Below are 12248 nucleotides of genomic sequence, written 5' to 3' on the forward strand. Positions count from 1 at the left end.
TATAAATGAGGCCCCTTGAGGGGTTATTTGACATATTTATGTCTATTCATTTTTAAATGAACCTAAATTGGTAAAACATTTATAAACTATCGAGTAAGTAAGGATGTGTTTCATTTAGAGAATCGCTTTAACCTCGTTTTCCATGATGACCGTAGTGGAACGAAGATCTTGTAGTTTTCAGCACGTGTCAATTACTGTCAATCAAAGTCCACGTGGTACAAATAAACGATATAAGATTATTGCGGTTTGTACGACCCTTGAGTTTCCGGAAGCTCATAATTACGTTAATTAAGTATGTAAAAGGGATTTTCATGTATTTCAACTATTACAATAAACGTTATTTCTTATTTCCTAACTATACAATAGGTAAATCTGAAGTTATTCACACATGTGTTTTCAGCTGTACTGTCTTAATAGAAAATCTCAAGCATAGTGTAAAATATTTAGGTATTTTTCATAAAATATTCAATGACCTACTTTTTTGAACGTGAAGAATAATACTACCATGTACGATCTATAACACACAATTGTGTGTGTGGAGCTCCTTAATCACAAAACCTTGACGTTTAGCTGAATATTATGTTTATTTTTCGTCCATTCCGGCGATTACATCATGCCTATTCCCGCAGCAAAGCAGTTGCCATATAAGGTCATGTCAAAATTCGACAAACTTGTAGACTTTACATTTGTCAATTTTGTTTCAATCATGTCAGATGTGCTATTGCCGAGCCTGGAGATACAAGTGCAGAAACTACGGATTAAAAGTGTGCAAAGTTGAAGGTTTAATTAACTAATTAAACACAAAAACACAAAAATCAACAAATTTATTTGATCTGATATTGAATTAACATTTTCATTGTACCTGTATGATCTAATGGATATGTTTAATTTACGACTGATATGTTATTTACACTTTTTACAATAGTTGGTTCTCATAGAAAAATTAATCTGAGACAGTAGCCATCTTTCTTCCTGACATAGTTCAATACACTGCCTATCTTAGTTCATCTTCAACTCCAACCCCCTGTTTCTTCACGCCTGACTTGCTGACGTCATTGGCCGACTCAGCTGGTTCTCCTGAATCTAAACCTTCGTAGTCCTCTGATTTGTCCACTTCCTTTGATTTCTTGTCCAAGACGTTTGATTTTAGGGCCACGCCTTTTGACCTGAAGTTCAGTTCTACTATACTTGTTGCTGTAACGCAGCCGTCTTCATCGTGGCCGTCGTCACCCGTACCCATTTCTCTGGTCAGCGGATTTGAGGTCGCTTCTTTTTGGAGATCAAGCAATTTGTTTAACATAGATTTATCCCTCAATATCTTAGAACCTGCTGTTCTATTAGATTCGGTTTGAAGAGCGTCTGCGGTTGTTTCTGTGTTCTCCGTCTTGCCATGCTTGCCTTTCCTGGCTTTTTTATTTCCATCCTTTGCCATTTCATCCTTTTCCTCCTCTTTAGACATTTTCCTTTCCTGTGTATCGCCATTTTTCTCTGCAGAATCAGCTTGTCTATCCTGCTCTTTGTCTTTGTTTCGTCGGAGCCTAGCATCTTTTCTTTTCTTTTTCTTTGCATTCTTAATGTCATCAAGCTGCAATAAAACAACAATGTCACGTGTAACTTATTTTCAGAGAGAGAGAGAGAGAGAGAGAGAGAGAGAGAGAGAGAGAGATGCTGACCTCTATCTTGAGTTTCTCGTTTTCATTCTGCAGGCAATGAATCTCTGCGATGGCGAGGTCCATCTGTGCCTCAAGCCTTCTGTCTCGCTCTAGACCAGGAAAATACAGCATAAATGCATTACACGCGATCAGCAAAAGCCTGACCCGTGGCGCGTCAGGTAATACATGTATATCGATAAACCATACCAATTCCTGTAGCAAGTTACTAGTATTGAACTATGAAGTTGTACACGGTACAAACTATCCCAATTTAACTGCCATCTCCATTAACTACCATCTAAATGTCAACTTTTGTTGTTTCCACGAGACCCATGGCGAGTTCATCAGTCCTTGATATTATGGAGACTAATTGGTCTAAGATTGCATAGTAGTTCTATTCCATTTATATCGGTTTTTGTCAATTCATTATCCTGGGTTCTATTAATATATAATTTAACCTCATAACTCGAACTAGATGAAACGAAAAAAAGTCACTATTTCAAATTATCTAAGGATTCGATATACATGCACATTTATAACGGTTAAGAGTTAAAATAAAATAGATGGTGGTACGTATCATGTATCATGGATATCTCTAACGTGTACGTACCGGAGAGCCTGATGGTATGTATCATGGATATCTCTAACGTGTACGTACCGGAGAGCCTGATGGTATGTATCATGGATATCTCTAACGTGTACGTACCGGAGAGCCTGATGGTATGTATCATGGATATCTCTAACGTGTACGTACCGGAGAGCCTGATGGTATGTATCATGGATATCTCTAACGTGTACGTACCGGAGAGCCTGATGAAGTCGCCGTACAATTGGAGCCTGTCTCTCTGTAAGTCGTTCCACTGGTAGCTGTAGTAGTCGTGTACCCGCGTGGCTCTAGACTCCACCTCGCTCAGTACCATAGACCTGTGGGGGAAGTAAGGTCAAGATCTAGTAACGAAAGGTGCCTACAGGTAAATTGAATTTTAAACGGTAACTAAACTGTCATTTTTTCTATACAATATGAAGGAAATAAGAAACAAATCTCGGGAGTTCTGACTATTTTTTACCTCTGACATATATCAAGAATGCCTACAGGCTCTCCACGGAATTAAACCAACTCTTCTCTTTATAATGATATCAAATTGAATAAACGTATCAGGGTGACTTTCCCCATGATCTCATATACATATTGTAGAATGTTAAGACACGTACTGTTTCATTTACTACACAGAATGTCGTTAAGTAATGGAGAAAGGAGACTAGGTGGCCCACAATATGATACTTTTATGATTACTTTTTAGATACAATTTGTAAAGATATAAGCTATAATTTTGTAAAGAACAATTAATAAATAGCCTATAAACTTGAGTATTTTTCATATGTGTTTATACAGAGCTCCTGTTTTAAAGGGGGTCAATCCAATCTAAAACTGACCACGATCATCAAGCCCTCTTCATATATTGTAAACAATACAATGTGTTGTAAACAGTAGTCATAACAATACAATGTATTGTAAACATTACAATATATATTGTAAACAATACAATGTATTGTAAACAGTACAATATATATTGTAAACAATACAGTGTATTGTAAACAGTACAATTTATTGTAAACAATACAATGTATTGTAAACAGTACAATATATATTGTAAACAGTACAATATATTGTAAACAGTACAATATACATTGTAAACGATACAATGTATTGTAAACAAAAGTCATAACAATATAAAATTATAGTGATCACAAGATCTGGCGGTAAATCCCACTATGCATGTAAAAATTTCTTTTTCGATCTAATATCAAAATATCTATCAACCGGCACAAGTGTCATTTCTATGTATCTGGGTTTTTATTTTAAATTATACTTTAACGAATGACAGATACAAGTATCACTGGCGTCGGAAGCAAATTGAAAGTGGGGGGGGGGGCTAGACTAATCCTCAGAGAAAAAGTGGGGGGCTGAACCCTCTATCATGCTATATTTCTAATGGTTAGGTCTAACTTTGCAAAAAAAAGTGGGGGGGGGGGGCTTAGGCCCCCCCCCCCCTAGCCCCCCCCCCCCCCCCCCGGTTCCGACGCCTATGAGTACATGTATATATGTATATATGCATCAAAAGGAAAAACTAGAGATAAAAATACTTGAATTTTGAGGCTGGGACTGAAATCATTGGTTCATTGACAGTGACGTCAGATCCTGCTTCCTCTCGTCTGCCTTTTTTTGGTCGCCTTTCTTTCTTGTTCTTGGTGGAGGGCTTCAAAGGACTTGTGCCGCTAGATGGCGCGTATTGAACATTTCTGATGACCATCTTAACTGGCTTTGATCGACTTTTATCCATGGCTGAGAAATTAAAAATGTTTTATCAGTATGATATGACTTTTCATTTCTATAACAATGCCTTAAAAATGTATGATTTTCAACGAATACTGTGAACTTGTCTTGGCTGAAGAAAGCATCGTCCAAACAAAACTCAGATGAGTAGACTAATCAAACTACTGAAGTACTGATGGGAGTTGATTTTATCGATTATCATTTATTTTAAAATCAATTTATCTTGCATGGCAATTAGTTTCTAGTTTGTATATGAATTACGCACTTTTTTATAATACGAAATTTTAGACTTTTCCGACAAGAATTTCGAGAAACCCCATATGAATCATGTTGTGTATTATTTAAAGATAGATTTTAACTACTAGTATGTATTAGTTATCGAAACAATTCTAAAAATTTTATGGATCCAAGCACTATTGATATCGAACTCTAGTCTCGTTTAACTAGACGCTCGGCTGTCTCCGTTAATATCCGACAAGCAAGAGAGCCCCCTCTCTGCTTGTCGCAGATTTACGGAGACAGCCGAGCGTCTGGTTGAACGAGACTATATTAACTCTGGCGTAGGAATACATGAGACGACAAAAATATCTAAATTGTTCGTAGTATATAAAATTTGACTATTTTCAAAGTGTTTATAGATAAGTTTCCTTGAAAAACAATGCTTCAGCAAACATTACATCGAATTTTTTTCTATTATTTTCAAGATCTTAGTCTTGTCAACGGTGATGATTTGTGCTTAGGTCCAAACACTGTTTCACTTTCGGTTTGCCAGAGTAACTGCATGGGAGAGTTGATTAAAATCAACTCCCAAAAACTAATTAATATATTACAAGTTATATAATAAGAGTTATCATATGGATATTGGAAACACGTCTTGTGGCGTGTTTTCTTTCGAAAAAGTTAGCCCTGCAAACACATACTCTTATGGCATAATGATAAAACTTATAATATATACATGAATTACATATGGAATACTAGTACAAGTAAAGTCACGATTTAGACGTTTAAGAAAAATGGTAATAAATGGCGTCTCAAAAAACCATCTAAAACAAAGGTAGTTTTTTCTCAAAAGAGATTTTCTGCTCTGCCTTAATTATTTTTAAAGGCGATGGACTAAAGTGTGCTCCAGTCCACCGTCATCAATGTCTCTTTTTGTCTCAAAATCTCATCGCCTTTCTATTTTGCTTGATTTTAACATTATCGATGCAAATCTGTTGTCATCGGGTGGGGTATATTTACCTTTACAGATTAGTACCATTGTCATCGGGTGGGGCATATTTACCTTTACAGATTAGTACTAATATTTTTGCTGCTGTTCACAGATACAACTTGAAGATTTGATAAGTTACTATACTTTTTCCCACGTCTCTACTTCCACCACTTTTTGCGTAATGACTCGATAATCATAAATACTTTTGTGCCCAAACTACATCCATTGACTAAAACGAAAAAAGTCCAGATTATCTGTTTTGAAACGTCACCTCTACCTCTCCATGTTTAACAACACAGTCCAAAATAAAGAGTCGACGGACATGAAAGTACCCCGGATAATAACGTTAAATAATGTGCGAGTTGTCCAGAGTACCCCCGAATGGAGAAAAGATGTAAACATTTCCCATTTTGATTCTCCGTACGATGTTTGTTTTCGTCCCTGTGAACTTCTCCGGGTAAAAACAGAAGATGTATCAATGATGAAATCTTGGATTTTTTCGATACTTGAATTCGGTTTGTTTAATTAACAAATTAAGATTAATGTACATCAGTGCATTTGATAAAAGAAAAAGCCATATCGTCTTTAGAACTGACATCGTCATGATAATTTCGTGCAGATTTCTTAGGTCGATGAAGGTCAACCAATCGATAAACGGAGCGTGTAGATTTCAGTCCTGTCAGTTTTTACCGAGTAATAAATTACAATCAATATTCGGTAGAAATAGAGGGAATCTTTATTTGGTGGATGACACTGGATGTAAATATAATGATACAAATACATTTTAAATAAACTCACAAAAGCAAAAGAAATGATTGTTATATAATTGTATATTACGCGGATTTGCTTTTTTTTTTGCTGAATTGAAGCGTTCTCCTTGTTTTCTGTCTCACTGTTTCAAAATAAAGGACACGCGCATTATTATAATATATACTACATTATCATGATATTGTTTCATCACTCTCAGATATGTGACAAACGATATTCAAACACCTTATTTAAACCACCTGAATCTATCCACCAGTGAGGTATTGGAACGATGGCTGTTAAATGAGTACATAGAAGAGTCAGGGCTAATATACTTGTAAAAAACTTACACACTTCCTCGCTCACTGTAGATAGCACGGACATTAAAGTTTGGTCCACCATCTTTTGTATCATCATGTTCTCGATTTCCTCCGTGTCTCGCCATGGCTGGTAGATGCGTGGGTTTACCTCAAACTCGCTACTTCTGTAGGGCAGTATTCCTTCCATCCTTCAATTCTTGAAGAAGTTATGTGATGAACGTGATAGCGTACGTAGCAACAAGGAATCAACATAATTATATTACCGTAGATTTTCCCTCTTTCAAACATTCGATTTGTGACGTTACGTCTTTATGACGTCATTTGTGTGTCGCAAAAAATCACAAAATAGCTTATTTTCATGTTTTTATTTGTTTTATATAAAAAGTTCCTTACTATCACAACACATTAAAAAAATGTTTATGTACATGAATACAATTTAATTTATATACAACGTGTTGATATGGATAATATATGATTTACACAAAATAAATATTATAGAAAGCAGTAATTGTCGGTGTGAATTACCCGAAGATGCTTACCATTTTTTCTTTAAATGAAAAATTATACTATCGCTAGAAATATTTTTGTTCTTAATCTGCTACAACTAGACCACTTTCATATAATTAATACTCATCTTTTACTATGGGGCGATGAGTTATTTTCCCTTGATATTAACCAGTAATTATTCTCATAAGTTCAATTGTATATCAACGAAACTGATAGATTTGTTTTATATAGTTTATGTGCATGTTTCTTATTCTCGTATATATAACTTATTTCCATTTATCGCAATAACAATTCTAAATCATGTAATAACATTTGTAAGTTTTATATAATTTTTTTATTTATTGGTAAAGACCTCATAAGTTGTCAGAACTTGTGTCCGAACCATTTGTTTGTCTATCTTATATATACATGTATGTATACAATAAAATATATTCAAATCATGTATAATATCATCCGTCGCACTGACAAAGAGAATGAATAGAATATACTCTCAGCTTCATTACATAGGTCTAACGTATTTTCAACCACGTGCAATCAGATTGATTGCCAAACAATTGGGTTGATGACCCTGCTACGCTCCACTGGATCATATAGACAATATTTCCTAAATGTCTGAACACCAAGCAGGTCAAGTCACGTGACAAAAGCAGTAAAGCACAGTATCGGGAGTGTGAACACTGTTGTAAGGATAAGCAGCAAGGCGTTCCGAGAGAACCTTTCTGCTTCCTCTTCTTTTCCATTGCGTAGAGATTGCCTAGCCTGAAAATTATAAATTGGGTTTTCTGATAAATAAAAAAACACCGACACCGATAAGTTCGTAAAACTTCAGAACGTACTCTCTTATATATAACGGTAAATATAGTATCGACAACAACAAAAGGATATATACAACATTTAGCACCCTAATATCAAAGGTCATAAAGTATTATTCATTACAATGATTAATTAAAACTGTATATATCCGGCAATCTTCGATGAGGACTTAATATTCGCTTTTTTCGCGATCTCTTTTAAATCAAAAATAATTGAAAACGCAGAAATTGTATTCTGTATCAAATTCTATGAGAAACGTTTTAAATCGAAAAAAAGGCTGACGTGGATTTAAAATGTTACAGATTTCCCCTTTTTTCGCAAATTTTGTGACACGCAATAAAACTCGGATACACGGTATTACATCACCAGTTACGCGTAAAAAGCATTAATTATAAATGGCACAAAGAATAATAGATGTAGCATGTAAAAAAAAAGTTATAAATGATATGGTAAAAAATACCCCAAACGGACGGTTCTCTTTATCAAAATACAAATTTTGTATTCTGAATCACTTATTGTGCACTGTCTAAAGTTAACTTTAATATATCAATGGAGCAAGTTTTGCAAATAATATATTATAGACACGATTGATTCCATGTTGTTGGAAAATCAACAATCTTGATATCATCGACGTATTTTGGATGAATTTAGATATTTAAATTCCCTGTCATTTGATTGGCTTATCAATTGCTCTTACTCGTGTTTTGTAAAGCTATTGAAATTCATTCCTTATGTTAACTACATTTGTATCTTTTTTTCATCCAATCAGACAGCGAATAACTGCAAGAATTGAATTCGTTTACTTCTAACTAATGACATTATCATCTTCAATGCGTGGACTCTTTTAACAACGGGACTGCCTCGGCTCTGGGCACTTTGTTAATAGCGCTACATTACACAAAGTGGCTATCCTGAGGATCGAGATTTACTCCTCACCTTGCTAATAATGCACTTATTTGTTGTTTTGAAAAGAAATTGAACTATATATAGTACAAGAATATAATAAAGAAAGTGAACTGTGTTGTTTTTTCTTCTTCGTTTACTTTCATATCTCCTTGCAATTATATAACGACAAATAAGTGAGTCTCTTTTAAAACAAACATGTAAACCTATCGACCGGAAACACTTGCGACACTTAGACCTCTAGATATATATACATGCTCATATAAACTGTAGTGAACCTCTTTTAACAACACACTTACAGTTAGTGAATGACTCGGTATAGAGTTAGAATCGGTTGATGCGGTGATGGATGGTGAATTGTGCAATCCTTCCTGTTAACAACAAACACCTACAGGGGACGTTTGTTTAAGTACGTTTGAAAAGTTTGATGAGAGATGATATGATGTGTACGAGGATGTATTAGCTAGGTGTTAATTTAACACACATGTAAACCCCACCCCCAACACCCTGTCTCAATATGTAAAAGCAGATAACCTTGAAATCATCACCAGCCATTGCCTTGACTATCATAAAATATTGCAAATTCCTAGATGAAATTAGTTTTGTAAAAATATTGTTAAAATCCGTTGTTAGCTATGTACGTTTATGCATGTAATTATGTAGATTCTTTCAGTCTTGTTCTGTTTTGCTATCAATGAAAAATCATTTGTGTAGCAATGAATGCATACCGGTATTGCCAGTCGAATACAATGTTTCATTTGGATAAAAAATTTGAAGATAAAGGGGGAACAAGCTTTTTGACCAAATTCTAAACGTTACGAGTATCTTCCTATCTCTCTACTATATGTTGAATGTGTTGATAGGTAGCATTGCACGGTGAATTTAAATTTTCGATATTGTAAATTGCAGTTTTCTGTGGGTACCTTGTGGGCGTATCTGACCGCCAGCAGTCCTGTAGGCATGTAGAAACACAGACATGCCACCAGTACAGAAGTGGGGAGATAGTCGTGGATCCGCCGTCCGTCCGCCTTCTGTGACGTGTCTAAAGGAGAAATACCAAAATAAACAAAATTAATAGCAGGTCAATTCGATCCAATATATTCTCATATAGCATTGAAACACTCTCAAGTTTTAAGGTAGAGATATAGACATTGTGAATCAATATACTACAGACATATAACCGACAGGCATCACAACAGGTTTAACCCAAACCAATGATCTTCTACTCAAGGCGCAGAAGTAGAGAAACTGCGGAATCAGTCTCTCAATTGTAGTGTCTTAAACTTATTAACAATTAATAGAGTCCCTGAAAATATTTGGGCCACCAGTAGGTGAAAGTTGTTAATGAGTATGACATAAGTATGTTATCACCGTATAACAGTTTAGAGACATATAGGCAAGATACTAGTAGTTAGGTGGAGGGACCGACAAAAACTCGCAGGGACCAATAAGACTGGCCGCAAGAAGGGTACAATACCCCCCCCCCCCCCAATAACACACTTTCCTCGATCTACATGTGCGTCGAGTTCATAGCTCACCTGGCGTTTCGGTTTCGTCAGAGAACCCATCCATAAGATGCTGCACGTACAGGTCCGTCATGTCTCTTGATCTTTTGAGACAATGCGAGGATCACCCCGGAAACAAGCACCTGGGCCAGTCATCACCGGATGGATTTGTTTACTGAATCATTTCCCCTGTCATTTTTACGATGTCCCCGACTTCCTGCTTTTGTTTTCTCGTTCCCAACGAGTACTTAGGGCAATATTGATATTAATTAACAACAAATAATTATTTCATAATAAATTCAAAATTTTATATTTTGAAATTAAAAGAAAAAACAACATCATATAAAACAATTTTCAACTCTTTATTGTGTTTTGGGTTGTGATGTTTTTGTTTCATTTCAAGATTTTAAATGTGTTTAAATGCTTTGTTTCGTTTGATTTGCTTTTATATATAATACATGTAGTGTCAAACGTGTTCAGTAGCGTGACTTTGATCTGGCTTTCTCTGTGCTCTCTCTGCATTGATCGATCTGTTCCTATAACACTACACAGAACACAAACAACCAGTTGTTGTCATGCAGAGACACTTAAACTTCAAAACACATGTACTGTCTACTAACTCGGTGATTAGTTTCATCCGTCTTCATTGGATCTAGACGAACATCTTACTTTGAGTGAACTAACGTATGCAAGCGAAATAAAAATCAAGGAATGTTTTTTTCTAAACTTAAGTGTGCAAGTTGTAGATCTTTTTAACGAATTAGTTAAGAAATGAACAACAAGTTCAAAAGTTCACCGTGATATGAACTTGGTTGGACACTTGATTAAAATCAGGTGAATCCTTCTTTCAAAATGTGATTACTTACTAACCACGTTCATATTCCGGTGAACTTTTTAACGTATTGTTTATATCTTAACTAATTCGTTTAAGGTAGCTCGCGGGTTAACCTGCTTGTGAGAAAACCTACCTTGAAAATTTGTCCACGTGATCCATAGGTTTTATAGTTTTATTTCTAAAATTTATTTAAGATTCGTCTGCGCGGTAATAATGTTATCGTGTTTCAAATACAGTGTCATTAATAAAATCAAGCAACGCCATTTCAATGAAATATATAGTAAAATGCACATTTTAACCGAGAAACGCATTACAAAACTATGCTCAAAACTTTTAAACGATTCAGACGAAATTAATCATACTCAACACAAAAACAGAGGAGATAATTATGAATTAATTCATAAAAAAATATCAGTATGTGTTCTCGGCCAATTTTTGGCAAAAAAACTTTAAAGATTTTAAAGATTTCTCAAAACCTTATATTTTCATTACGACGTTAGCCTGACGTCATCATTTCCTTACTTCTTAGAACACCAAAATTGAAATGCATTTATTGACAAGACTAGCTGTTTAACACATTTTATAACATGTAAATGCTTATTAGACATTATTGTGAATGTTTTCAAATGCAATTAATGTAAGGCTGTAAAGATACAGAAAATTGCTATTTTTGTTTTTATGGAACTCGGAGTCAATCAATGCAAAAATAAAATGCCAGGCAACTACTGACATTATAAGTAAGAAATCGAATAAAACCAAAAGAAATTTAAGAATTTAATCGGTAGTACAGCATAATTGTACAGATTACGGAAGTTATAATTGTAAAAAAAAAGTTAATGCATACATTCTATTTTAAAAACATGACTTTAAATGGAAGAGTTCTAACGCACACTCATTCTTTATCTTTGTAGAACAAATGTGACAATGAATGTGACATCTTTAAATTTTCAGCACTTGATATTATAAAATTAATCTTTGTATAAACAGTCATAAACCGCATATAAGCTTTTTAAAATATTTTCTTTAATACTTCTAAATATCTCATTTAAAAAAAAATTATGAGTTTACTATGACGGTCAACTCTTTACGTCGATTCCTATTGTGACGTCAGCAAACCCGCGAGCTACGTTAAAAGATCTACAACGGCGTGCAGTAACCATTGTGACGTCATGAAAAAGTTTACACAGCATTGAACGTTTTTGCTATTATATAGGTTTATACAAGGAAACATATTTGCAAATAAATTTTTTTTCTTTATCTGGCTCTGGCACCACGAGCTTATCCGAAAGGTCAACGGAATAAGCCGTATACATGGCTGTTGTACTTGTAACGTTACAATACGAGCAAATACTCTTGGTGCAACTGGGACGTGGAACAATTTACCTCCATCAGTTTGTAGATTTTAGAAAGACAAAATCGTG

At 34.9% G+C, this 12248-nt stretch overlaps 2 protein-coding genes across 2 annotated transcripts; both read right to left on the bottom strand.

Moving 5' to 3' along the window:
* Window positions 1–836: 836 nt before the first annotated feature.
* LOC128166126 (myb-like protein X) lies at window positions 837–6576 on the bottom strand. Its single transcript, XM_052831081.1, has 5 exons — window positions 6295–6576; window positions 3798–3996; window positions 2455–2576; window positions 1674–1762; window positions 837–1585 (listed from the first exon to the last, which is right to left on the bottom strand). Exons 1-5 carry the CDS (start codon window positions 6449–6451, stop codon window positions 995–997), a joined length of 1158 nt encoding a protein of 385 aa, XP_052687041.1. The 5' UTR covers window positions 6452–6576; the 3' UTR covers window positions 837–994.
* Window positions 6577–6614: 38 nt separating this feature from the next.
* LOC128166134 (proline rich transmembrane protein 1B-like) lies at window positions 6615–10177 on the bottom strand. Its single transcript, XM_052831092.1, has 3 exons — window positions 10026–10177; window positions 9411–9529; window positions 6615–7530 (listed from the first exon to the last, which is right to left on the bottom strand). Exons 1-3 carry the CDS (start codon window positions 10084–10086, stop codon window positions 7405–7407), a joined length of 306 nt encoding a protein of 101 aa, XP_052687052.1. The 5' UTR covers window positions 10087–10177; the 3' UTR covers window positions 6615–7404.
* Between the last annotated feature and the right edge of the window lie 2071 nt (window positions 10178–12248).

This window comes from Crassostrea angulata, chromosome 1, assembly GCF_025612915.1.
Source record: "Crassostrea angulata isolate pt1a10 chromosome 1, ASM2561291v2, whole genome shotgun sequence".
Taxonomy (NCBI): Eukaryota; Metazoa; Mollusca; class Bivalvia; order Ostreida; family Ostreidae; genus Magallana; species Magallana angulata.

Coding starts and splice junctions, on each gene's coding strand:
- LOC128166134 (XM_052831092.1), bottom strand. CDS start 10,086: ATGACGGACCTGTACGTGCAGCATCTTATGGATGGGTTCTCTGACGAA. Junction 9,530..10,025: donor TGACGAAACCGAAACGCCAG/GTGAGCTATGAA, acceptor TTTCTCCTTTAG/ACACGTCACAGAAGGCGGAC. Junction 7,531..9,410: donor CGGTCAGATACGCCCACAAG/GTACCCACAGAA, acceptor TATAATTTTCAG/GCTAGGCAATCTCTACGCAA.
- LOC128166126 (XM_052831081.1), bottom strand. CDS start 6,451: ATGGAAGGAATACTGCCCTACAGAAGTAGCGAGTTTGAGGTAAACCCA. Junction 1,763..2,454: donor CGACTTCATCAGGCTCTCCG/GTACGTACACGT, acceptor TTCCTGGTCTAG/AGCGAGACAGAAGGCTTGAG. Junction 1,586..1,673: donor ACGAGAAACTCAAGATAGAG/GTCAGCATCTCT, acceptor GTTTTATTGCAG/CTTGATGACATTAAGAATGC.